This window comes from Hippoglossus hippoglossus, chromosome 19, assembly GCF_009819705.1.
Source record: "Hippoglossus hippoglossus isolate fHipHip1 chromosome 19, fHipHip1.pri, whole genome shotgun sequence".
Classification (NCBI taxonomy): Eukaryota; Metazoa; Chordata; class Actinopteri; order Pleuronectiformes; family Pleuronectidae; genus Hippoglossus; species Hippoglossus hippoglossus.
In genome coordinates, this window is record NC_047169.1 from 4,800,083 (window position 1) to 4,827,314 (window position 27,232).

The 27,232-nt window shown below is 43.4% G+C and overlaps 1 protein-coding gene and 1 long non-coding RNA gene across 2 annotated transcripts; both read left to right on the plus strand.

The window, feature by feature from the left end:
* The first annotated feature begins 715 nt into the window (after positions 1 to 715).
* ngfrb (nerve growth factor receptor b) lies at positions 716 to 26,798 on the plus strand. The gene is made up of 6 exons (XM_034570666.1): positions 716 to 1,093; positions 5,055 to 5,196; positions 10,682 to 11,038; positions 21,247 to 21,475; positions 22,472 to 22,632; positions 23,835 to 26,798. Exons 1-6 carry the CDS (start codon positions 1,046 to 1,048, stop codon positions 24,176 to 24,178), a joined length of 1,281 nt encoding a protein of 426 aa, XP_034426557.1. The 5' UTR covers positions 716 to 1,045; the 3' UTR covers positions 24,179 to 26,798.
* LOC117752933 lies at positions 22,644 to 23,276 on the plus strand. The gene is made up of 2 exons (XR_004612166.1): positions 22,644 to 22,842; positions 22,895 to 23,276. It is a non-coding gene; the product is annotated as an uncharacterized LOC117752933 (long non-coding RNA).
* Positions 26,799 to 27,232: the final 434 nt, after the last annotated feature.

Below are 27,232 nucleotides of genomic sequence, written 5' to 3' on the forward strand. Positions count from 1 at the left end.
GCAGCCCTGTGTTTTTACTTAACTCCCACAGATTGATAATATTTAACATGGAGGTTTTATAACACAACAGTGCAGTTTTTATGTGACAAACTTAGACCTTGTTGTAAGAATAAGTGCAGCGATTAAGGTTTGAGGAAGATAAACAACATCTGATCGGATCTGATTCAAGTTTTTTTTTGCTTAATTGGTATTTTAAGTTGATACATGCACGTTACTGCAAATAGTTGAATAGCTGTAGGGATCTCAGGTTTCTGGGTTAAAGGTGCATTCTGACAGCGTGTCCTCAGAGGGAACCCTCTGTCTTCAGGCACCGACAGGCAGTGAAACAAGGTCAGCTCCATACTTCAGGGAGACGTAGTCACTCAGGCAACAGCACAGTGCAATCAGATGGTTCAGGGTAGAAAGAGATGAAGAAAACATCCAGTGTCTTGGTTGCATGTGCGACTTTTGGGAGAATGCAAACCACACACAAGCCAAAAGCATGGTTTACACAAGACTTAATTTGTCTGTTGATTATAATTTAACAGGGTTGGTTTGTGTGACTCAGCAAGAACCTCACAGAGGATGATTTAAGATGTTAAAGAGAGGGCAGGTTCCTGAGTGTGTGCTTGTGCGTGTGTGTGTGCGTGTGCTTGTGTGTGTCTGTGTGTGTTTGTGTGTGTGGGCGCGCAGTGGGCGTGGAGAGGGAGATGGCTCCTTCCCTGAAGCCGTCGAGCTGCGCGCTCCTGTCATATGAGCCAAGTAAAGCGCACGGAGCCAAACATCCAATGGGTCAATCTCAGCGAATTTACGCACAGACTGGATTCTGTCTGCAGCCGGAGCTCGCGGACTGAGTGTGATACGCACCTGCTAGCGAAGAGTTACTTGGATAGTTTCATTTTTTCAACAACAACAACAACAACAAAAACCTAAAGAAACAGACGCGCGCAAAAAAAAAAGAAAGAAAGACGCAGCAGCGATGTTTATCTCACGGAGAAATCACTGAGAGCCGCATCCTCCAGCGTCGCATCCAACCCTTCACCCTTCACCCACCACCCGCCGCAAAATGAGTTACAGGATGAATTCCGCGTTCGTAGCAGTGTTCCTTGCAGTGGTGAGTAGCCTCTTACATAATCAAAGTGAGTGTTAAATGTGTGCCATAAACTTTACTTGCGTAAATCCTGCCACGCTCTGCGACGGCACCTGCGCAATTGCGCGTCCACACAGCCCGAGGAAGGGATGTGGGAGTTTGTGAGAAAAAAGTTTCCCCCCTTCAATCTGCACAAATCTCTTTTTTCTTTTTGGAATCGTGCCCACACATCTCTGTAAAGGTAAGTTTATTGCCCCCATTTTATTTTATGGCAGCTTACATTTCATGCATTTAATGGGATACTTTCTACAAGAGGTCTCAGAGATTGGTTAGTGTTAAAAGTGAGAGTCTCAGTCCTTGCACCTGTCCTGAGCGGATGTACACAGCAAGCCATTCAGGCTGTTACTCTATAGCTCCAGTTGCTGGATCTGTAGTTCCACCCGTCTCAGTTACATGTGGCTCTACAGACATCAGGACAATAACAATGTCACAGCGGCCGGTGTGGAGGAGCTCACCAATAAACTATCTGCTGAGTTTACTGGATTTTTTACCCCAAAAGTTTGTGAGACTCCAGAGAACCAAGCTGTGGCCGAGAAAGGAGCAGCAATCAGCAGCAGAGATCTTGAGCGAGTGGGTACATGAAATCTCTGCAGGGTCTCAGGAGGTCACAATTTCCTCCCCGACTTATCTCGGATTCCCTTGAGAACACGCAGGCCCATTAAGGAAATACACTTTCCCAGTTATGTCCATCTGACAGGACATGGTCAGTAAAGGCTGCAGGCTCGTCAAGGTCCTGGTTTTAGGAACAGGCTGCATCACTGATACATGACAGCTGCTCCCTCTGATGGGTATGCATCCTCTGCTGGCTCAGCACATGCAATATTGATACAGTGAGCCCCCCCCTCAACACACACACACACACACACCGTTGTCCTCTCCCTTCACCTCACACTCAAGTCCCTTCTTCTACGTCTGTCTTTCTCTCCCACTCACCTCATAAGACATGATGCGTCAGTGCAGTTTGTGGAAGACATTAGCAGTAATGTCATCGCCACCATGTGTTTCCACAGCGGTTCAAGATCCATGCCCGGATTTGAACTGGGCCCAGTTCGTTGGAAGGCAGAGGAACTCTAATGTCTTAACAAGCGCTGACAGCCGAGGTCCAGAGGTTAAGTGCCTCCAACTGAAAATTGAACGGAGCATTAGCAAGATTGGTTTGAGCTCAGAAGTTATTTCTCCAGATGCTTCTGCACATGCATTTGTGAGTGCTCGCTGCGTTGAGTGCGTGATCGGCGGCCGTCTTGCTGTAGCTTCAGGGACATCGGCTGACGAAAGTTGAAAAGTGCAACACACAAACTCCCATCTAAAACCCAATTACAGGAAACAAGTCGAGCTAAAACTTGCTAAGTGCTTCGCATCCTTTACTTTCACTCCACAAGCTGTTTGCTCAAATCCCATTGCCCTCTAATTCATCTGCATGCACATCTGAGCCGTGTGGATGAACTTTAATGTCAATGTTTAACATTTTCGGGCTGTGAGACCTTTCGGTGTTGCACCCACACCTGGAGCTAGAGTAGGGTCAAAGAGGAAATAAGCAAAAGGAGTTGGAGACGTTTCAAAAGTGTCAGTCAGATATTTTGGAACAGGTTTGTTCACATGTGAGGTTGTTTATGGGTTTGCGCAAACGTATGTGTGCCGATGGGTGTGTACAGTATATACGAGACAGGGAGAAGCAGGAGAGGGACGAGCGTGTGCACTGACTTGATTCACTACATTAATGCTCGTTACTAAAGGTGTGTGTGAGGTTAGAGGAAGACATGTGTGCAAAGCTTTGGTACAAGACCAGACATCCTGTGACGCTGAGGCTTGTCTGGTCTTATACTGCACAGTCACAGAAATGATCTTTTAAACATCTCTTCAGCTCGAGGTTACTTATGTAGATTTCCTTTGTTTCTGAAATTCAAAAGGTTCATATTTTATCTGACATGATGCATGAAACATTTCCACAAAGCCAAAAATTCTTTCTGGAACATAAACGGGATAAATATTTGAGTACCAGGAAATGGAAGGTGAATGGGCTGTGACACCATCCAGGGCAAGAGAGAAATGTGTGTTAGTGCACTCACATGCACACACACACCCACCCACCCACCCACCCACACACACACACACACACACACACACACACACACACACACACACACACACACACGTTATCTTCCAGCTGACTCAGAGGTGCCTGAGGGGACACTTGGTGTTTTGTAGACCCCCCCCCTCTTGTCAGCAGCATTCCACACACACCTGAACCCTGACGATTTTATGTTGAGCGTGTAACACGTTCACACTAACTCAAGTCTCAATAAACACATGTTTCCGGACACACACACACTCACGCTCTAACTGCGGCTCACATGTTGCTCATAAGTTTGTTTGAGGAAACTTTAAAATCCCATTCTTTACAGTTTTGATGAAGATCAGAGAGAAGATAGAGTTTTCTTTTACTTCCACACACTAAGAGAAGAACATCTTAACCTCATAAGTGACGTCTTAAATCACTCATCTATCTGGAACGAAGGAAAGTCAAACCTCATCTCTGGCTCGGTGTCAGAGGGTAATTGCTGCTTTTATCAAGGTTTGATTTGGAGATGAAGGTGTGAAGGAAATTAAAGGACGTGGCATGATAGAGATTTATAATAATGTTCAACTTTTAAGGCCACGCGAACTTTAAGGTCTGGAGTGTGTGAGTGTGTAGGAACTCTAACGCACGTACACTCGCGTGTGTACAGACACGCACAAACATCTTCACCTGTCAGCGGCGAAGACAAAGCCCTCTGCAGGTTACAGTTTGAAGAATGCAGAGACAACGTAATCCAGCTTAACCTGGAGTTGCTGTGGGATTTTGTTTGCTTTTTTATGACTGCACCTGTGACTTAAAGACCTACGTAACAGTTCTTTATTAAAAAGACAATGTTACGACCTATGTTACTTCCATTATCCAGAATGTTTCGCCTTAATTGCATCACATCCACTTTACCGTCTTATCATACGACGAAGGAAAGACACACTGGTAGCCACTGGGATTTTATTCCTTTTACCGTTTGTATTGGTCACTTGGATCACGATTATTCGCTTCCATAAAGTGAATAAAACTTGAATACGTAACCTCATCCATGAACGTGATTTGCATCAGGTAGATTTTCGTCAGCAATGGTGGTGAAGACAACAACTCCCATGATCCCACGCTGCTACATGACATCATGAAACTAGGTCTTTTGTTATTGTTTTAATTGAGAGACCCCTAGTGGCCAAAGTTACATATTGGATGTTTGAGATGTGGCTTTAACTTTGAAAAAAGAAAATGTATATATATGGTGCAGCTTTAGAATTACAGTTTTTCAAACTTTTTGGCTTGTGCTCCTTTCGGTCCCATGTGTCTGTGTGTGGAGAAACTCTGTCCTGGTTATTTTTCCTCCTAAGATTGATTTGAATACCTCTAGAGGCCTGATAAGAACGAGCTATTCGGGATTACACAAGAACAATTAACAACTTTGTCTTGATGAAATCTGCATTTTTGTTTTATCACATTAATCATCTCCCAACGGTTCAGATTTATCTTGCAGCCCCTTGCAGGGCCCCGACCCGGTGCTGGGAACCACTGGTGTGGTGGTTCCAAAAAAAATCTAAGTGGAAGCAGAACGATTAGAGCAGTGAGAAAGTGAACATGTTGGCTTCACGGAGTGTTTTTCATTTTGTCTTTCGCTTTTTCTTGTGAAGCACTGGGTGTTTTTACGTCTCTCATTGTTTGAACTGCTCTCAATGCATAATGCCAAACATTGCTTTGATTAGGACAATAAAGTTGAGCTCTCTAGACAATAATTAAAGTCATTCGTCTGTCTTGTTATGCACCAATAAACGTATGGATTGTGCTGAATGTGAATGTTTCTGTGCTCTCCCCACTTTGACTCATCTCTCTGCTGATCGACAGGTCGGGGCTCTGGCCAATAAACAGGATTGTTTGTCGGGCCAGTACACTACCAGCGGGGAATGCTGCATTCAGTGTCAGCCTGGAGAGGGTGTCGACAGTCCATGTGGAGTCTCGCAGACCGTGTGCGAGCCCTGCCTCGACAGTGAGTAACACACAAATTGTAATGACATTCATGCAGACGAACACAAAGGTACATGTGTGTACTTGAACGTCAGCGATGGTCACAAGCATTAATGGCAGACACATAAACACACATACACACACACACACACACACACACACACACACACACACACACACACACGTCATGTATTCACTGCTGTGGCTCCGGTGACCTGTGATTTAGTGTTTCCTTTGGCACAGAAATGTTTCACTGCTGCCACCATGACTTTCTCTCTTTGTAAATTATGACCGCCTCAAACAAATCCTCAATTGTATTTACTCTTCCGGAAGAAGACACGTGCTTCAAGCGGAGTATTTGTAGACTGTTTGTACCACAGTAAGTGTTCAGGGGTGTAAATTACAATCCAAACTCTCGTAGCTGGTCTATAAAGCAGTGAATAAATCTAACTATAATGATGATAGTCTTGTTTTATTACCCCATTAATAGTTTTGTAAGCTCTGCTACAGCTTTTCCTTTTGACTGGTAGTAGTGGTACAAAGCACTTCATCACTTTTACTTAGTTCTCTGCAGCAGAAATGAATATTAATTAAAAGGACAGAGACATGAACAAGACAAAGACCAATTTATTATTTTAATCGAACACAGGCAGATTGAATTGGGTGGAGTTTGCATGTTCTTCCCGTGTCTGCGTGGGTTTTGTCCGACCGTCCAAAGACATGCAGATACGGGGCGAGGTCGATTGGAGACTCTAAATTCCCGCACAACATCTCAACATCAGTTTGGGTCAGAGGTAAAGGTGACTTTTGTAGAATAACACTGGACGCACAAGCCTGACATTATAAAACATCCATGTGAGAGGCTACTAAACGTCAAGGAAAGATGATAATAAAGATGTAAAGGCTGATTCAGCCGCATGTTGGGAAGTCAGCGAGATGCCAGACTTGGCTGAGCTCCAGTGTTACTCCCCTCCTCGTGGCCCTTACCATGTAGGGAGAGAAGCAGTGTCAGACCTAATGAGGACAGTGATGCTGAGACGATGCACAAGTGGGACCGTTCCCAGTTGTTGTCTTTACAGGAAAATAATGTATTGGAAGATATTCAGAGCAGGACTTGGATTAATAAACATGAGGTAGATATCTGCTTTCGTGCAGGGACACAACATTAACGTGTAGGTTTTTTTTGTAACTCTATCATATGAGTTCAAAGATCAACTTGAGCCTGCCGAAGCCAGGGTTGGTCCTGAGCCAGTTCGGTCTCTGTTCCCAGAGTTCTCCCTGCAGCCTGTAAGAAATCCCTGACTCTCCTGCGCCCGTGCCAGGAAGTAGTTGTAAACCTCCCCGGGTCAGTGAAGGATGGCAAACCGTGAGGCCCACAGTAAGAAAAATGATTCAGACTTCACAGGTCATGAGAGAAGTCACAGAGAATGTGGACTTGGAGAAGATGATTTATTTGTACAGTTGCGGCTCTTCTTTGGGATGATGTACACTCATGTGTCTCAGGTCAAGCGGTACATTTTCTTGCCTCGTATAAAATCATTAATACTCAGACCACTTATCATCCAACTTCATATTTTAGGCTTAAAATGACAGCTGTGGAGTTTTGCTGCTCTCACGGTGCGAAGGTTCTTTCAGGGTGAAACGTTTTCACTCTGGCCATGTTTGTTCTGCTCAGACGTGAACAAACACAGACAGTGACAGACTCTCAGAACTGTCAGGGGGCCAAACGGGCTCTTTAGTGACTGATGGAAAAAGCAGTAATGCAGAGCAGACGACTCTTCATCAGATAATACATCACAATAGTATTTTAGGAACACATCAAATATTGATTAGGTCTGTAATGCAGGCTGATAGAGCTCAACTGTGCAGATGTGTTTAAACAACATGTTCTGAAGCCTCGCGTCGCGTTTCCACACAGTTTTGCTGCGTGTCCGTAATTCCTTTTCATATTCATATATCAATAAATTGTTACGAATGCATTTCTTTAAGGATGGAGATTTCTGATTAAGGTTTATGTCAATTGTATATATGTATTTTTTTCAATGTACATGGAGGAGTTTCTCAACACATCGGAGACCTCGGAAGTTGCCATAGGAACGAATACACTACTGATGGACTTCCATACGGATACTATGAGCCCCAACCTGTCCGTTAACCCTTCGCTTAAACCCACAAACACGAAACAGTAGCTTTTAGCTTAGATACCGTAACAAGGTCCGTCAAACTTTGGATTTCAAATTAAAGTGGTTTTCATCTTAATTCTTTGTCAATGTCTAATTCTATATTCAGCTCGTGAGAATATGCTAATTCGCAACTTTAATCTCAATCTACAACAGTTCCTATCATGTTTATAGCCGTCATGCACATATTTAATACTGTTATGGTTATTTTAAAGTCTGGAAACACAAGAGTCAGCTGCTCACAACAATTTCCATCCACGCATCTATCTTCCACACCAACTATCCTTTGAGGGTCAGCACATCACAGGACCAACATTCACATCTACAATTGATTTAGATTCTTGTATATTTTCCAAGTAAACCTTCTGCACGTCTTTGGACTGTGAAAGGAACCGTAGAGTACCCGGAGAAAACCCACATGCAAGGCTGGGATTCAAACTGCACCACCCTCGCTACATTTTATTTTTAGACTTATTGTTTTCCAACATCAACTCCCAAACATCATTAGGTCTTTGCGTGTGCATTGTTTAAAAATGCATCGCCCACGGTTGATCACTTCGAATGTGCGAAAGCATCCATTTATAAGAAACAGTCCGTCTTTGTGCAGAGAGCTAACAGGGGCCCTGATGTGCTAAAAAAGACGTCAGCTGAAGCACACGGAGGAGTTGGTATGAATGAACAGATGAGTGGAGATGAAACAGAGCGAGTACAGCTGGATGGAAACAAGGAAAACTTCTCAGCCAGCAGCGAACATTCATTCTTCTTCATTCACACACACACACAGAGTCATGTCTACATGACTTCAGAGGACATTACATTGACTTACACTAATTTCCAGAGATTTACTCTCACCTTAACTAGAGTTACTATTTCCCTAACCCTAACCCTAACCTAACCTAAACCTAAACTTAATACAAAACTAACCTAAGAACATTTCTTCACCTTAAGATTTCATGATTTAAGTTATGGGGACTTTTATTCCCATAAGAAAGACAAGTCTCCATAATGTGTGGTCCTCAAGTTATACCTGAACCACACACACACACACACACACACACACACACACACACACACACACACACACACACACACACACATGTTTGCGCAGCTATCCTTAGGACCCATGAGGTCCACTGGTCTTGACAGGGTCAGGGTTGATACTGCAGTAGGTCCTAAAGAAATGAGTAAAACAAGTATACACACACACATGCACACACACCTCCCGGCAGAGCGGATAAACTCGTGAGTCCTTGTATGGGTGTTGAAAACAAAGCGAGGGATTGGATGTTGGACCAGAGGCGAAGCTCCTGTTATGATATGATATGTTGAGCTCGTAAAAGGCTGTCTGGTCCATGCCCCCCTCCCCCCCTCATCCACCCCCTGCCCCCCCATGCTGCAGGCTAGTGTTATTAATGTATTGACTTGCATTATTGATGCATGGCATTATGATAATGGCTCTGAGAGCATTCGTGGGGAATGGGGGTGAGGGTAGTCTGAGTGTGTGTGTTGTCTGTTTGAAGGGAGGGAGGAGATAATGGGGTGAGGGCGGGGGGGTAACAGTATATGACCGGTCACTAACAGGCGAGTGAGGGACGACAGTGTCCGCGTCTGAAGACATAATTAAAGAAAAATGCGAAGCTCCCACGTTTGACGCCACCGGTCGAGGACAGATGGATTCGTCCTCTCAGATGACACAGTCTCTGATTTCTTTTCATTCGTCCATCTGTGTCTCCGTCTCCGCGTCTATCTCTCCCCATCTCTGTTTTAATCTCGGCATCGTCCGAGCGATCGCCTCGGTTGGTGGGCTGGTGACGCAGAGCAAAAACTTGATATGCTGCGAGACACTGAGCAGGAAAACAAAAGGTCTTACATGGAGACTGCATGCCAAGAACCCTGCAGTCTCCTGCCACACACAGTTCAGCTTGGTTTTGTTTCATCTAGTTTAGTGTAGAGCTGAAATAAAAACAACAACTTTGAGATGAGGGTGACAATTTGAGCCATTTTCCAGCCAAATTCCCAGATCCTATGATTCCAGCTTCTCAAATGGAACTTATTTGCTTATTTTCTTTATCATCTATGATAATATATTGAATATCTTTAGGTTTGGATTATAGGTTGGAGAAAACAAGACATTAAAAGACATTATCTTTTGCAATAAGGACATTTTTATAGGCATTTTTCTTTTTAATGACAGCCAGCTCAGAAAATAATCAACAGATATTGATTATTTAAGAGGATCTGGAAGAGACGAGATCTGGAGCTCACAGCTGCAGTCAGAGCTTTGAATAAAGATTTGTTGAGTTGAGTTTATTATAACCTGACAAAGAAAAGTGTAAAAGCCTCACAAGTAAGATGCTGGAGTGAGAGAACACTTCATATCTTGAGCAATTATGAATTATTAATAATTCATTTTTCGGTCAATCATCTAACTGATTGATTGTTTCTACTTAACATCACCTCAACTGAAAATAAATCAAACGTGTGCTGGAAAGAATTTGCTTGTCAACTATTTATATGATAAGGATTTTGAAGATGTGCTTTCACCTCCCTCCCTCTCTCCCTCTCTCTCTCTCTCTCTCTCTCTCACTCACTCACTCACTCACTCATGCACACACACACACACACACACACACACACACACACACACACACACACACACACACACACACACACACACACACACGAACACAGGCTGCTCTTACAAATGGCTCTGTTGCATAATTTAGTGTGTTTCCCAGTTCTCTATCCAGCTGAAATACAATTCCATAAAACATGCAATATTGATTACATCCTCTGCAGATATATCTGTCCTCAGAAATCTTGCAGGTATACAAATGATTCATGAAACATACATGATGCATGTAAATTTGTCATCGAAAGAATCCTTTAAAAACAGCTAAGAGATGAGCTGTTATGTTATAATGTTATAAGTCATTGTGCTAAAAAGACATGTTGTTGTTGTTTGTGTATATTTTTAGTCGCACAAAATTCCACAAAATCATAAATATCAGAGACTTAAATATGCCAGATGTTTTTCATCAAGATCCATGAATTATTCCCTGGTTAATCAGTTCAAATGCCCCCAAACGCCCTATCGCTCCAAATTGAAAAAGAAAAAATGATATATCCTGGATCCATGCCCTTAATCGATTCCTCTCCAAAATTTGATGGGGTCTTTCTTAGCCGTGTCCCATCCTTCCACCAAGTTTCGTGGGAATCTACCCAGTAGTTTTTGTGTAATGCTGCTAACTAACAGAAAAAAAAACGATGATGAATACACCACCTCCTTGATGTAAGTAATAACCACGTCCTTCCTTCTTCTTTCAGGTGAAACCTTCTCAGAATACCTCAGTCACACAGACCAATGTGTTCCGTGCATACAATGCACGGGTCTACTCCGCATGGAGACACCCTGCACAGACTCCAACGACGCCACCTGTGTGTGCAACTATGGCTACTACCTGAACATCTCGTCTGATCGGTGTGAGCCCTGCACCAAGTGTCCGGAGGGCAAGGGCATGCTGCTCAGTTGTGAGCAGGACCACGACACTTTGTGTGAGCCGTGCACCGGGGAAACGTACTCAGACCAGGAGAGCTCTCGAGAGCCCTGCATCCCCTGCACCACCTGTGATGATGAGGAGGTGTTAGAGACCTGCACATCTTTGACGGATACAGTTTGTCAAGGTAAGTTGATTAGCTAGCATAGGGTAGAGGTACAAAATAAAGTCATAGTTTATTTGCATGTACAGTAGCTGCCAAAATAAGGCCCTATATTTACATATGTAGCTGGTTTGTGCACCACGATGTTAGGCTTTGTGCAAACGTCTGAATGGACACCGCAGATCATAAAATGTATGTCCTGCGTTCGCAGTGGACAGAGACAGACAAGCTCCTGGCTTCATATTTACGAGCGTGGTATCGATCTTTTCAGCTAAAACTTGGCAAGAAAGGAAAGAAGTATATTTCTCTTTCTGACATTGTATTCTTCCTCTTTGAGGTGACAGCAGGAATCTCTGAGGTGGATTTGTCGAAGGCTTAGCAGATAAAACTAAATATATAATCTCAATGTTTTTTGGATAATTTTAGTGATCTGTCCATTATAAGTTACGTCAGTGGTTCTCAAATGGGGCTCTGGCACACCACTATGGGGTCCACGAAATGTTTCCAGATTAATCCATTGTTATCATCATGTGTTGAGATGGTGAAATTTGTTTTAATATCTTTCTAAGACATTTCTCTCGTGTTGTTCTTTCACATAACTTAATAGAAGTGTAATTATACCAAGGGACATACTATAGATAGGATTATGAGGATCTCTGCATTATGAAGGTTACCAAGTCCTAGAATGTCTAGCGCTGAGAACAAGACATGAACGAGGCCTTCATGAGGTTGTTCTACTCTTGGATAGAAAGAAAAGAATTTAATTCCTCATAAACCAACCAATTCTTTTTACAAGACAATTAATCCACTTGTTCAGAGATTTATTTTTCAGCTATTTAGCAAATGACTGTGGGATGACCCTATCAAAACAGTGGGCAAGTTTACCATGAACTTCTATGCAGAGCCATTAAAGCTGAATGACGGGGCGCATTGCCCAGGGTCATCATGGACTCATGGACATATTCACTGCTCAGCGCTTTATGGACAGAAGCCACGGTGGCCGTCCACATAATCGGACCATCTCAGCGTGACACTATACACATTGTTGGCCCATCGACCTAAATGCCACGCCAAAGGTTGTCGCACTGTCTTCACCGACTCATCCCAGCCAAAGATACAAAGACCACTCTCTCTCCGTGTCGAGGGTTTAGAGGGAGGTCATATCTCGCTGAATTTCTTTTATATCATTGCACCCTGTGGGTATCACACTCCGAATCACAAATTCCTTATGACTACAGTCACTGCTCATTCCAATGACCTGATGCTTCGCAGATTAAATCAACGCTTTTGTGAGATGACAATAAAAGGAGTCTGTTGATCAGCCATGCAGTGTGTTGGGGCAGCAGTGTGAAGGATGGTGTTATCACAGGGATGAAGACAGAGCGAGGGAACTCAGGCTAAAGGGAATCGTTTGTGCCTCTCCCATGATCCTGTTGGGCCTGCGAGGGGTTTCTGTTCAGCCCATGGGTCTACTTGAAGGGACAAGTAATGAGTAAAACAGATTTGGGAAACCTATGTAGATTTTTCCATGATATACTGTGATTACTTATGTGTGTTGCCTTGGATCTGAACTTAAATTACACCTGGGGATTTGAGCTATTTTAAGGATCTTGTAGAAATCAATGAAAGTTGGCTGCTTATGCTCAGCAGACACTCTGCAGCCTTAATCTATATTTTAACCTCGAATTGTTCCCCAATTTTAGAATTTTTCACCCGATCAGCTGTGGTTTGATGTTCAGGTCTAGAGGCGGTGATGAGATTTGCCTCATGGATCTCTGGTATGTCAGAAAAACGTTGGTTGGTTGGTTGGTTGTCTTGGAGTTGAGGTATTTCCATGATCCGATTTCCCACTTGACTGCCATCAAGGGATCCATCACACACTGTAGTGAACTTGTTTTAATATTATGTGGTTATGAAGTATTTTGTAGTCTTTATTGAAGCTGTACTGTGAAAAACTGGAGTGTGTGAATTCCCCACACTGTAAATTAACTAAATAGACTGTATTTAGCTTATATTGGGTTTTATCAACAACGTATTACAGTCATATTCACATTCATACAGCATTTCTATATGCACTGCTTTTTTCAGCCATCAGGGGCGGAGTGCCCAAGGACACTTCGAAAAGGGGGATCGAACCACTGACCTTCTGGTTAGTTACCAATCACCACTCAGTCTTAATCATGACGTTTTATAGCATCAAATTTATAATAAAAACTGATTTACCAGGAAAAAAAGAACACTTGATAACAACTACCTTAAAAAACAGAAACCATCTGAGTCCATGTCCCATCTTCTAACATTGAGGAGGTAGGATTTATGACCTGTACTGCAGCTAGCCACCAGGTGGCGATCAAGACACTTTGCCTTCACTTTTGGGAGCAGTCATGTCATCCATCTTCATATACAGTCTATGATAAGGAGCGACAAAACAAAAGAGGAAAACAGACTTGGATTATATAGTGTGAGCTAATGCAACAGACAACTTTAACTATATTAACAAATCTCAGTGTCTGCCCGGCGTTGAAAGAACCAGGAAAACCAGTTCTGATTATGTGATAACCAGAAATGGACACAACACGTATTGATGTTGCAGAGTGGTCCTCTTCCATTGAGGATGAGGCTTTAATGCATCTTGATTGAACTTGCGGCCTGAGAGAGAAATGTGGTGGACGGAGGGATGATTCATCCATGATCAAGATATAAGGAACCAGAACTCCCAATAGGAAAACATCTTCTGGATAACTAATGCAGTATACCTCATAATTAATGTGAATTTGCTGTGTTTTCAGGCATGATGGCTCACAGTCATTGTGTATGGGCTTCATCATCATATATTGTTCCTCGCTCTAACTCAATCATGTGCTCTTTATTCCTAATGTAATCTCTTTACCGAAGCACAAGTGTTATCAGCGCATACAAATCTGTAGTGCTGCCAGACGTCCATATCCATTAGTGTTGTGGAGTCGGGCGACACAGGCCTGAAGGCTAAACACGCTCAGGAGGGTGGACGGACAGGGAGGAACACACAGGAGACCACTGCTCGTGAAAAGACGATTCGTAACATGAGACATCAGAGACGTATTTACACCGAAGATGGAGCGAAGGAGCTGAACATCACTTGGACTGTGGGTTATCTTTAGGGAAAACACTGGATTTGCTGTTTTATTTGAGTTGAGGCTCATGGGGAATTCTCCCTTGTAAGGATTTAGTCCTCCCTCTATGTGGCTCAGTTGATATCTGGAGTAAAATTCAATTTCCTCCCACCCTTACGAAGAGACTAGTGGTTTGTTTTGGGCCTCACCAGCAAAAACTCACTCTCATGGTTAAAAAACTGTAATACTGACCAGACTTTGTTTGGCTAGAACCACTGAGTTGAGGCTCTAAAGGCAAGATGCTTATCTTGTGAAGTGTGATATGACTGCCACTCTTCTGAAGGCCGCAGAGGAAGGTCAGAGGTTGAAGGTCATTGGGGGGCGGGGCTTGTATGTGGAAGGGATCCTTTTTTTCGTGGAAGGTTCAGGCAATATTCCCCCTTTGTAGCTTGAAGTTTCAGGTGTGAGCCCTCAAGCTACAATGACTCCATGATCCTGTTCCTCCTTGAGATTGTACCCAGGGTTGACTGCACATATGTGGGCTGACCTACCACCCAAAGCCCTGGGTTTCTGGTTCTGTGGCAGCAGCGGCAACTGGTTGTGGTTTGCAGGAGACTTGCAAGTATATTAACCATGCACGTACATGCTGGGGTGATGATAAGTTCATGGCCTAATAGAGGAAGAAGACAATTTCTGGAAACCTAGCACGTGTATTGCTTTTAATGTAGTCCACTTCTACGTATACTCACTTAGTCCAGCGATTGTGGAGCATACAGATCCCCTCTTTGTTGAATTCAGCATTTTGGTCGTCCAGTAACTCGTCCACAGCAACAATGGTGCCGAGCTCCGTCTTCATGTTGGGCCAAATCAGGTAGGGAGGTGTTTGATGAATCCACATTCCTAGATGGCAGATGGAAAATGGTACAAAGGCAGATTATGTTTTCAATTTTCTCAGCCGATGTTGACTGACTTGCAATATCCAGTTGCCCAAAACAGAAATACCTCAAAAGTTAAGAACTTTCTGCATTGGAGTTAGTTGAACTACATGTGAATGTAACGAGAGCTCGTCTCCCTCTACCTCAGGCCACGCACATATCAATCAGCCCTCGTCGTTTAAAGGATTAGTTGAAAATGAGACTCAAACAACACACACACACACACACACACACACACACACACACACACACACACACACACAAAGCTGTGTATGCAGACAGGCGGGATATTCCCACTCCCACACACGGATTTAGATAAACTAGATGACTTATTGAGCATTACAGGTCTGAGACAGCATATGGAAGCCTGAAGGTCAAATGGGTGGGTTAGAGAGGAAACAAGAGGGGAGGAGGCGGAGGGGGGGTTGGTTGATTGGGCCAAGTGCATTTGGTTATTGAATTGATAGGTGAGGAGGAGGAGGGAGCTGTTTCCTTCCTGAGTCGGGTTGACCTTAACGATTGACAGGCTGCCCTCCAGAAATCAGAAAGCGTAATCTGCTAACCAGCCCCATGTATGCGTGGCACTCAGGGCCAGAGCAGTTCAAGTAAATCCAGAAAGAAGGAGGGAGGAAGGTTAAACTGTGGAGGGATAGAGGGAGAAGATGGTAATGAATAAAAGGTGGAGGGCCTTTCTTTACTTCTACTCCACCATCTTGCTATGTCTTTTAACCTCACTGCATATCGTACGGCTTCAAATACGAATTGGTTGAAAACATAATCTCTGTCTTAATTTAGTTGTTCTTGAACCAAATTACTTCCCCAAATCCAATAAAGAGCAGAACATGCAGCATAACACGATAAAATAGTAGGACATGAACTGGCTTTTGTAAAGTAACATGTAACTCCACAAAGTATAAAATATTAGTTTACTGGAGATGCTAATGTTTGCAGTTTTTTTTCAGGTATGTTACTTTTGGGTTTTGAAAAGGCTAAAAAGACACCACTCTGCAAACCCTTTGGATGCTGAGTATTTCTTTGATAAGAGCCAAGTGAACATACATGTAGCTTGAACACGCTTTCCAGTGCCTCATTAAGGTTGCTCTGCTATGATTAGACTGTCCCTATATGTGGGCGGGCCTTAGCAGATGATCAGTCCCAGCAAGCGTTTGACAGACAGATAAAGAGCGGGAGACAAACGGCAAAATGCCAAACGACATTCCTGATTTCCTGTGTCCAAAGCATTACCACATCAATAGCTGTGAAGAATCCCCCAACCCCAAAGTGACTAAACAATTCACTGTCTTTGTGTGGCACAGTCACTCATTGTGTAGCTATAGCTTCATCTACACACATCTACTGACTTACATCTCCACTGACTTGGGCTGCAGTAGAGCCACAGTTGACCTTCCCTCTATAACTCTTTTCCTCCACACTCCACACAGTGTGAGCATTGTCATGACGACGGAAGCGTTAAAGTCGACTGTGTCTCCACCAAACAAGAATCGACCTCTTGTGGATGTGACTCGGCATCCTGAAGTTGTCCCGCCACCCCTCGGGAATTTGCCCCTGGAGGTTCAAGGGGACATTTTTGGAGGTGATTTGGCGTGAGTGAGACGTTCTGGTCCAAGGGTGACCACAACACTCGTGCTCTCACTCGTGCCGTTCATTCATTGCCAGGATATCGGCCCAGGGAGTCAGGGTTTAGGTCTTTGGGAGGATTTGTTGGGGAATTGTGTCTCTCCCAAGCCACGCCTTTGTCTCAGCGAGATATATCTTTGTATCTGTCATAACTGCCTAAGGCTGAATTACTACGCTGTGGCATGAAAAGGGAATTTCATGGAATTTTGCATTGCATGATTTCTGTCACAGCGAAAGTCGGACTTGTGTTAATGATCCATATATACAGCCATTCATTAAACCCTTACAAGAAAGCAATGCCCAAACTTTAAACTACCACAATGACAAGCAAATCCAAAGCTGAATTGTACAACAGCAAATAAGCGACAATGAGAGTGGTGCACAGGAGGAGCAGCAGAGAAGACAGAGATGGAGAAAGCACGAGAGAGCGGAGGGAGGCAGATGCTGAGAACAAGGTCTGGTCGATAGAAGCGATGGAGTTTGCACTCTCGGGTTTCTCTGGTTGACCTCTACGAGTGCTGATCACATTCTGCCGCAGAACAGACACACACATACAGAGCGATGCAGGCGTGCACACACATGCATCCCATATAAATGCAACGACATACATAGGGGTGTGTTTGCAGCACGTGGGCAGAAAAATGTGACAGTTTGTGTGATGGGAGGAACCGAGCCTGAGAAAAAGAGATGTCAAAACAAAAGATAACAGAAATGTCATCATGTTTGCGCTCGTTGTAACAACATAAATATTTCTAAAAAATTCACTGGTGACGGCATTTCAGGTTTTGTGGAGCAGGTCTTGGCAGCAGTCTCAGCCGTGCTCAGGTGTAATGACATATTATAACAAGCTCGTGTCGTAAGCCCCTCCTCTCCTTTGGTTTCAATCCAGAGTCTATGGAGATGAAACGGCAGCAACAGCTGTTTGCAAGAAAGTGGTGGGAATGAGGAGTTTAACTCAGGTGTGGCTGCCGCAGTGTATCGCACACATACACACTTTAGACACAAATTGCACACACACACTCACAGAAACGACACAGAGGAGTATTTTCTATATAATTACTCCTGTGATGCTGACAAGTACATTTTCCAGTCACAAGTTAATTATTAACAGAAAAAATTCCAGTAAATTTTTATAACAACTGAATAATGCTTAACAATAAATACAATAAATGGTTTGTTTGGAGGAGTCACAGTCGACTGAACCTATAATTTCGACAGCTGAGTGTCTTTTCTTATAATTTACTGAAAAGCTGTTGCCACATGTTGACCAGAAGAACATCAGGACGGCTTTTGCAAAAGATAAGATCAGACCACAGGAATTTTGTGGCCAATTTGAACCTCGAGAATCCGATGAGAAATCTGGTCTGTAACTTTCCTCTGTACCGATGTTCGGCCCGGGTTATCTGGTGGTGTGAGCGGCTGCAGAGCCAATTCTTTAACCTCCTGAAATACCAACAGAACCATCTGGGCCTCCTCGATAATTATCGAACATGCTTTGGGATTTGAAATCAGGATGAATGCATCAGTACTTTCTGTGCAGAACGAATAAGAGAAACGAGGGCAAACAAGCCACAATTAAAATCTCTCCTCCAGTTCACGCTGAAGAATAGACGCACCATGTTGAAGCATTGTTACCAATAGAGTGAATTGTCGCACTACACCAGTCTCCATTGTGTTCGTTTTGTTTGCACCCTCACATCAGAGAGGTGACGTGAGGTGGTGCCTCGCTCTCTCTGGAGTGATAATCTTAATAATCTCCTGTAGTGTGTGATGTGGTGTTATCTTTTAAATCTTGCAGTGTGTGTATGTTTGAGATTAGGAGAAGAATATCTGCAAAGATTATCCTCTAGTGCGCGTTGCCACCTGATTTCAGGGAATTGTTGCCGAGCTAATCAGTAAAATGTCTTGACTCGCTCTCCGAGCATTGGCCCAGTAACCAGCTGTGTGCACTGGAAACAAGCTGAGCTCAGCAGGAGGCGGTCACTCCCCTCAGACCATCCAGCGAGTGGTTCAGTAAAGGCACTTAGGGCCCTGATTTAAGTGTTAAATATGGAGGGAGGGGGGAGGGAGAGCACAGTCATGATGCAGAGACGTGGGGAGTAAATGGACGGATGGTTAATGAACAAAGAGAATAAAAGACGTAACCAGGAAGGGCAGACAACCATCATCGTGTTTGCTTTTCAATGAAGGGGCTCGAAAAGAGAGAAATTCGCCATCCAATCCGAACTGATTGACAGAAACTGAAATGACAGGTTGTGAGCGAGCAGAAGCACAAAGAGAAGCCAAACGGATAGACAGTGGATTGAAGGATACAAAGATGGGGAGGGGGCATTTGTACCGGACAAAGACGAGCTCTGTCAATGAATGGTGTCTGATTTCGAGTGTGTTTGTGTTGATGGGGGGGGGTTCGGACATTCAGCATTCAGGGAGAGACAGACAAGCCACAGTGGTGATGAAGATGATGATGAGGGTGTGTATGTGTGTGTCTGTGTTTGACCATGGGAGGATAGTGAAGAGGAAGGAAAGGAATTTGATATCTTCCAGACCATCATAAGCAGCCACTTAGTTTTTATTTTGTGTTTTTTGGGCATTTGGTTCATAGATATTAGCCTAATACATCACACTGAGTGGGTTATGATCGTAGCCACTAAAGTCAAGCGGGGATATGCAGAGGTCTGGTCATGCTTATTTCTTTCTAACTCCATACTTTTTCACATTTATAGTATTTGGGCCAAGCTGACACCGACTCTTGTGAGAATTATCAGATTTATCTTCCCCAAAATGCTTTATGCAAGTTGGTTCACATATGCAATTGTATGGAGTTCCCCGTACCAAGAGTTTAGCTTGGTTTCCATTGTAAACAATTCAAATTAATGTTTCCATTCGCTATGCTGCAAATATTAGGACTTGATGATACTAATTCTCTCGATGAGTGTCTTTAAACTCTTGTAGAAGAATAGGAACAGGAGCAGTACAACAAAGTGACCTAATTACCTCTGTTCACCTCGGTCCTTTTGTCTGTTGATTGGTTTGCTTGTAGGCAAGTTTACACAAGTACTACTGGACGGATTACAAAGAAAAGTGATGTGATGAGTGTGTGTGATTTGGTTTAGATCCAAATAAAAATCAGGATCTAGTCAATTTAGATGTGGTTTCACAAAGGGACTGTTGGCTGAGGTACAGTATGTGCTGAACTATGTGCGGTGAACCACTGAACCTCTTGGCAAAGTGAGTCCAGAAGCAGGAAGCTTCACTAACCTGGCAGTGAAAAGATGATGCTGGCGAAGGACCAATGCAAACAAACCAGCAGCAACACAATCAGACAGTTTTGACAGTTGTGAAATGTTAATACTGATAAACCTGAAATTAAATTGGCAGAGAAAAGTAAACAATCCTGTGAGCCAAAGAGGTTCCTGTAAGGCCTCGGTGCGACATGACACCGCCGCCATTTAAAGACAAAGTATTTCAGAAAAAAAATCAATGCTTTTACATGTTAATGATTAAGGATGATGGACGTCTACCACTTTAAATTAAGAGGATGCTCTGTATATTGGTGCTGGAATAAAATACTTCTCACATCCTCTTTGAGAAACGGCCCACAGCTGCTACGTGCATCCATCTAAATAAGCTCTCTGTAAAAAAATGTTTTTGGCCTCATTAGTGAAAAATGGCCACCTTGCACTCAACGGCTCTCCCGAGGTTTTTTTAGAGGCCTTAGAAGCCAACGGGATGATTTCCTGTTGATGATGTGAGTAACTGTAAGTAAGTGACAGGCGAGGATAGGTTTCCACATCCGCGGTGAGCAGCAAACAGGTCCGCTTAGCTTTAATGGCTGCAGGAAAGTGGGCAGGACTGGATGGACCAACTTGCTTTTATCCTCGTTCATGGCTCCCTTGGGGACGAGGGGAAATGACCAAGTGATGTGGGATGTAATGTTTGTGTGGGTATGCTTGTTCTGTGTGTTTGGGGCATTAGAGGTATTTATGGCTACAGTGGCTACGGTAGATAGAAGCAGGGATAGGAGCTTGAAGATCTGCTGTATCTGTCCTAAGCTGATCTTACAAATGAACGCTGGAAAAGTGGGTCCGGACATTACAGACATTCTCCAAACGTTTTCAGAAAATTTCAGATAACTGTCTGGACTTGAGATTCTGAAAGCAGCTTTAGTATCATATGTACGGCTATATTTTTTATTTTCCAGCTTTTTTAGAAATTAAAAAAAACATGCTAGCTAACGAAAATACCCGCAGGTCAAGATATTTCCAACAGGAGTTGGTGGAGACCAAAGCGGTGGTAAAAATCAAGTGAATATTTGAAGTTACATTCAATAGATTGTTGAAACATGGTTATAAATAAATGCTAACTTGGCTCCTTATCTGTTGAATGCATACATAGAAACTATTTGCTACGAATTTTGTATTGTGTTTACAGCTTGTTTCTACTGCCCCCAAGTGGCCAAAACCACTGCAAATGTCTCTTAATAAAGTAAATATCTGTTATTGCAGTACTGCTTTGTTTTCACACTTGAATAATCTATTTCCCCCATATGAATATTTTTCCTTCACAGTTCCATACCCTTCATTTTCCCCGACCCCCTTTTCCCCCACGCCCCCCTATGACATCTTTATGCCGGATGAGCCTCCACCAGAGGGCTCGACAGACAGGACCACCACCACCACGAACGGCGATTCCCAGAAGCGTCTCTACCAGGGTCTGAACGACAAACTCATCCCCATCTACTGCTCCATCCTGGCAGCTGTTGTGGTCGGACTTGTGGCCTTCATCATATTTAAGAGGTGAGGACAGAAAAGATATGTTGCATCCTGGTGTCTGACCATCTCCCCTAAAGAAGTGACCTGAAACAGCAAAGTCTTCTCTTCTGTTTTCAGTTTTAGAAAACGTTGGAATCTTTGATTCATCTGTTCTGGAAGCTTGTGCAAAATCCATTCCTCAGAGGCTTTGTTCAGCAACCTTCATTTTTCTTTGGCAAATGACATTGAGCGGAACCAAATAGTTGCATTTTTCTTTCTCTGTCCCTCCCCCCTCCCCCCCCCGTCTGCTGATCTGCACTGCTCACTGTCCGTCAGAAACAAACATTTGAAATCCAGCCGTTGAAGGGAAGAGAAAGGGGATGTTGCACTCATTACAACTTCGTACGGACAACAAAACCCAATCTGATATTGAATTTCCGCAGTTTCATATTTAATGAAATCATCTGCTGCTTTCCTGGATGAGAGTGCACTGTCGCTCTGTGGGTCACAATACGGTCCCTCTAGTCTCTTTTTTCACATTTAGAGCCCATAGTCATGTTTCCTACACAGACGACTCACGGTCAACTGCTTAAATATTGAATGTGCAATATGTTTATTCGAGCGTGTTGTGTTGCACGCTTGTGCATTAAAACTCCAAGAGAGACAGATCAGAACACAGGAGGACGAGCACTGACACTGAGAGCAGAGTTTGAACCATTTAACTTCAACTGCATCACTCAGTATCTTTGAATATCCTCAGTTTATGAAGTGTGAAGAGGGGGCTGATGATAACGCTGGATAATCCAAAGCTAGTCTGGATCCCTGTGTTCGAAGCTACAGACAAAATAGGCACTTAGGTACTAAACTTACAGAGCTGCTGTGTATTTACAGTGTTAGGTTGGTGCAGCTGGATGAACTGTTGTTTTGATGAAACTCATCTCTTGTCCTAAAGATTCCCACAAGTGTCAAACCAAGTGATTTCCCTGCTTGTTTTTTCTGCTGCATTGAGATGATCTCCTCCTCTGACTCATCTTCATTCAGGTGGAACAGCTGCAAGCAGAACAAGCAAGGAGCCAACAACTGCACAGCCAACCAGAACCAGACGCCGTCGCCCGAGGGGGAGAAGCTGCACAGCGACAGCGGCATTTCTGTTGACACCCAAAGTCTGCAGGAGCAGCAGGGTCAGACTCAGGCACAGACAGGTGACACACTTACACCTGTACCTGCACAGTGGCTACTCCCTTTGGTGCCAAGAAATACAATCACTATCATTTATCAAACTGTGCTACTGAAAATGGGTGTGAGCACATTTCAGCACTAAAGCCAGTGTTTATCTGGGGTTGGATTCCTCTGGTAATGAGTTTTCTTCTAATCCACATATAAATCTGATTGATGGCACACCTGAAGTTTGGGTTTCGGTGAATGTGAACAAAGTGTCGGCTGCACCTTAAACTGTCCCACCAGGTCAAAGAAAGAGTTTTCCCTCAGGAATGAGCCATCTGGTGGATTCACCTGCTCCACCTAGAACACCACCTTTCAGACTTACTGTAGCAAATCAGCAAACAAGGATTACAACACTGACAGAGCTATAATGTTTGTTTTTATTTGACAGCTCATTTCCAGGAATTTCCAGTCCTGTCCCGACAAACAAGTTTGAGAGAATTCAGTTTTAAAACACAAAGATAAGATGGTAAAAGAAGGAAAACAAAGTTGTGAAAGAAGCAGAAAGAAAAACATTCAGACAGAAGGTTTCTGTCCATTCTTGTAAAGTTGTCATCTGTGGGATGTGAGATATTTATAGTGCTGAATAATTGTTGCTGTTGACCAGACAATCAGACAGTGGAGCCAGAGCTAAAAAGCCTTTTACTCCTATTTTCTAAAACGATTAGTGAATAGAACTTGTCAAGCGGAGAGAATATCCAGTGCTTCTCGTATTTGTCCAGACAAACCACAGTTGCTGCTGCAGGAAACTCCATCACTTCCTTTTAATAGTTTTTACAGCCAGTTGAGAAGCTCACAAACAGGATGTGAGTTGGGTTCTGAAGGTGGTATCTTTGGCAGTCATGAGCTGTTTCCAGACATGTTCTCTCATAAACTCGCATATGAAGAATGCAACAGGAGACTCTCCGGGTCGGATGCGTTCCCAACAACAGGAACTCTGGGAAGTTTCAGGAGATTATCCACAGTTCAGTGCACATCTGAAAGCACAAAGCAGAACAATGTGGTCATTTGTCAGTTCATTCAGTTATTAGAATTATTTATTTGTGAAGGTTGTACAGATTTTCTTCAAACATAAGTGTAATCGGTTATTCAGCATTATCTCAACATCAGGAGAAGCTCGGTGTAATGTAAAGAAATCCTAGAGTTCAAACAATGAGCCAACTTGTTCTTTTTCCCTCTGCAGTCATCACCATGGACGAGGAGCCTTGTTTGCTCCTTCCTCTTCACACCAGAGAGAAAGTGGAGAAGCTGCTGTTCAGGGGCAATGAAGGGGACAACTGCGACCACATGGAAGACAGCGACTGGTGCAACCTGGCGGGCCTCCTGGGATACGAGGAGGAGCGGATTGCGACCTTCCGGCAGGAAGAGCATCCCGTCCGCGCGCTCCTGTCTGACTGGGCGAGCAAGGACTGCGCCAGCATCGACTCGCTGTGCACTGCACTGCGGAAGATCAACCGTGACGACATCGCCCAGAGTCTGCTGCTCAGCCCGAGCGCTCCGAAGCCAACCGCCACTTCAGTGGTGTGATTTACAGAGAGCAAACCACCTGGACCTTAACAGTAATACTCCTCCTTCCTCAATCCAGATAAATCAAGCTACAACCACTTTCAGTTCCTCCCTCACTAAGATGCTGTGATTGCAGGTGTCATGTGCAGTGCAGTGTTAGGACGCCGCGAACCAGACAAATTAATATCAATATACTGAGTCAAGTGAATGAAAAAGACACAGAAAACTCTTCTCTTAACTATCAGGATGTGCCTGTAATCGGTCCTTGTCACATGTTTTTAAAATCCACACAATGCAAAACCATTGATGATGAAGGGGGAATCATTAGTAATCATTCCATTGTGAGCCTGGAACAGCCACCTGCCTTTCTTCTCTATTTCACATCCAGCTGAAGGTTTCACTCACTTTAGCCACGGAGCAGCACTCGCCTTAGAATGTACGTTAGTGTGGATAATCATCCATCTTCTTCACTGTCAAACAAGAATAATCCGCTCGGCCCTTAATTACAGCCTTCATACGCCAGTGTTGTCGCTCTAAATGCTACCTTTCAAACCTACGCCACCAAAGAGGAGTAAACGTCTCCAGACGCTACCTGACAAGCGACATTGCTGACATGCCGTGTAAGGCGTTTTGAATTTAAGTTGACAAGTGGCTTGTGTCTGCAGCTGGGACCGGATGAGGCCTGCATACCGCGGAGGATCTGGATCTTTGCAAACATGACAATCTGAGGAAAGATGCTTGGACGCTTTTCAAATGAGCCTGTTCTTCGAACGAAAGCCAGGTTCTGCTACGTGCGCTGACTTTGAAATACTTGTGTTAGATTTAAGACATGGAGGGGCAGCACATGTGGGATTCATCTCAACTTTGGCTTAAGTGATTTCTGCAGACTGTTATATAAGAGCTGCCGGCTGGACTCTGCCAACCAGGTGGTCTGTGGGGCAGGTCACAGACGGAGGCAACATGAGACTCCAGTGATCAGGCCTATCCGCTTAACACAGGAGCACCCCCCACCCACCCACAGACTCCTTCATGCTGACTCAGAAATGGGAAGGACGTGGTAAAAAAGTTACCCAACAACAACCATGTAAACTGTAAATAAGAGGACACACCAAATAGATTCTGTGTATACATACAAGTACACACATTAGACCCACAATATGTAGCCACGCATGCATGTACTATACAAACAAACGGACCATGTATGTATCTCCATTCTTATCTAATCTAGAAGACTCAAAACTCCACATCCTGCCATATACTGCATCGAGGGGACCATACACTGTTTAATCTCACTACTAATAGAACATATAAGGTAACTCCGTGTCTTCACAATATGTTTAAAAACCATATAATTTGCGGTGTGCACTAAAGACGGTGAAATGCGACGCTAACGGTAAACAGCATGCAGAAACTATAGCAACTAGCGCACAAATTCAAAGACAAAACAATGGCACACGGTGACAAAGTGACAAAATCCAGGGTTTTCTATCCTTTTCACTTCATTTCTCAGGGTTATCTCGAACGATTGTGTGCCATCGATGTCACACTTAATATGTTTGCCTTCTGTAGCTAACTGAGCGATTTCATTATTGTTCAAGAGGAGACAGTGATTATCCAAAGCAGTGATCCTTGCGACTGACAATCCTTCAAAACAGGTGAATAAGAGACGGAGGAAAGAAAAGAAGAGGAAGGGGCGTCTTGTTTCCTCATTGTTCGCATCAATGGCCTCTGGATAAAAGACATAAGTCACAGGATGTGGTGTGAATTCCCAGTGAGGGAAAACGTTCGGATGACTTAAACGTAAAAGGTCCAAACCCAGGAATCTGCATTTGCATTATTCATACATGTGATTTTTACTTTGTGTTGTGTTGCACTTATTTAGCTTCGAATTTGTCAAAGCACACTTCAACAAATCTCTTTATCGTGCTGCCAAACCCTCGGACCTACTTTTTGTTTCACTTTCTGTTCTGGGGAAGATGTGAAGGAGTCAAACCGCGTTAAACTCACCTATATCTCCGACTTTCTGTTACTCACAGGTACAAATTGTAACTAACCACTCACATACAGAGCGTCATGTCATAGTGTTACTTTAAATGAAGGTATTCTCACTTGTATTTTAATTCCCAAATAACACATGTAAATGGTATTATGTTTCTCTTATATTGTCCTAGATTGTAGCACTTAAATGTGTAATTATGTCTGTTTTGCATCACAAGTGCCTGGGAACTATTTCAGGTGTCCGCTGATGTACATTTGTTTTTGTATGTGTACCTTCTTCATTTGTTTTTTAAACTTGTAAATAACATGTCATTTTCAAGTTTTTATTTCACTTAAAGCCTAGGGGGCGCCACTGTACAATATGTGAATGGGACTTTGTTACGATATCAGCACTGTCCTGGTTTAAAAAGAAGGGCAAAGGGAAGGGAGCTACCTGTGTGAGGTATTTCGTGCAATTAGCAAATTATCTACCAGGAGGTGTATTAAGGTCCTGGGGACTGGTAATGAATATGAAAATACCTTTAAGTACAATCAGAAATGGAAATACTCTAATCTCTCCTTTTGTAAAACTCACTTTTTCAGTCTGAGAACTTTATTGACACCTCTGTAGGTTAAAAGAAGCTATTGCAAGAATCTTAGCTTAGCATAAAGACGGTAAAAAGCTAAATCTACCACCTCTAAGGGCTCATCATAAGATTCGGACATGGACGGAGCATTAGTTTCGTCCATATTTTCTGAAATCTGACAGATACATGACGCAATTAAAAGGCGACCGACGTAAGAAAAGGAGCAGTACCACCGGAAATCATGGGGGGGCAGTGTAACCAATAGTTCAAGTAAGACGACCAGGACTCAGGAAAGAGATATCAACAATGGTGGAGAATTTCCCCCCCCCCAGCAAGATTTGAAGTTTCTAATCTGTGAGGTAAAGCTCTTTGTTTTGGACCTGATCTAATTCTGTGATTCAAAATGTTAGACTTATTATGATTTTTCCCTGATATGTTTGTTAATTATTGGCCTTCGTCGACAGCAGGAGAGAAAACATTCACTGACGGGTCAGTTAAGCCAAGAAAATTA

Excerpts from the sequence above, each read along its gene's own strand:
- ngfrb (XM_034570666.1), top strand. The coding sequence starts at position 1,046 with ATGAGTTACAGGATGAATTCCGCGTTCGTAGCAGTGTTCCTTGCAGTG. Across the intron at positions 1,094-5,054 it reads TAGCAGTGTTCCTTGCAGTG|GTCGGGGCTCTGGCCAATAA; the intron begins GTGAGTAGCCTC and ends GCTGATCGACAG. Across the intron at positions 21,476-22,471 it reads GCCTTCATCATATTTAAGAG|GTGGAACAGCTGCAAGCAGA; the intron begins GTGAGGACAGAA and ends ATCTTCATTCAG.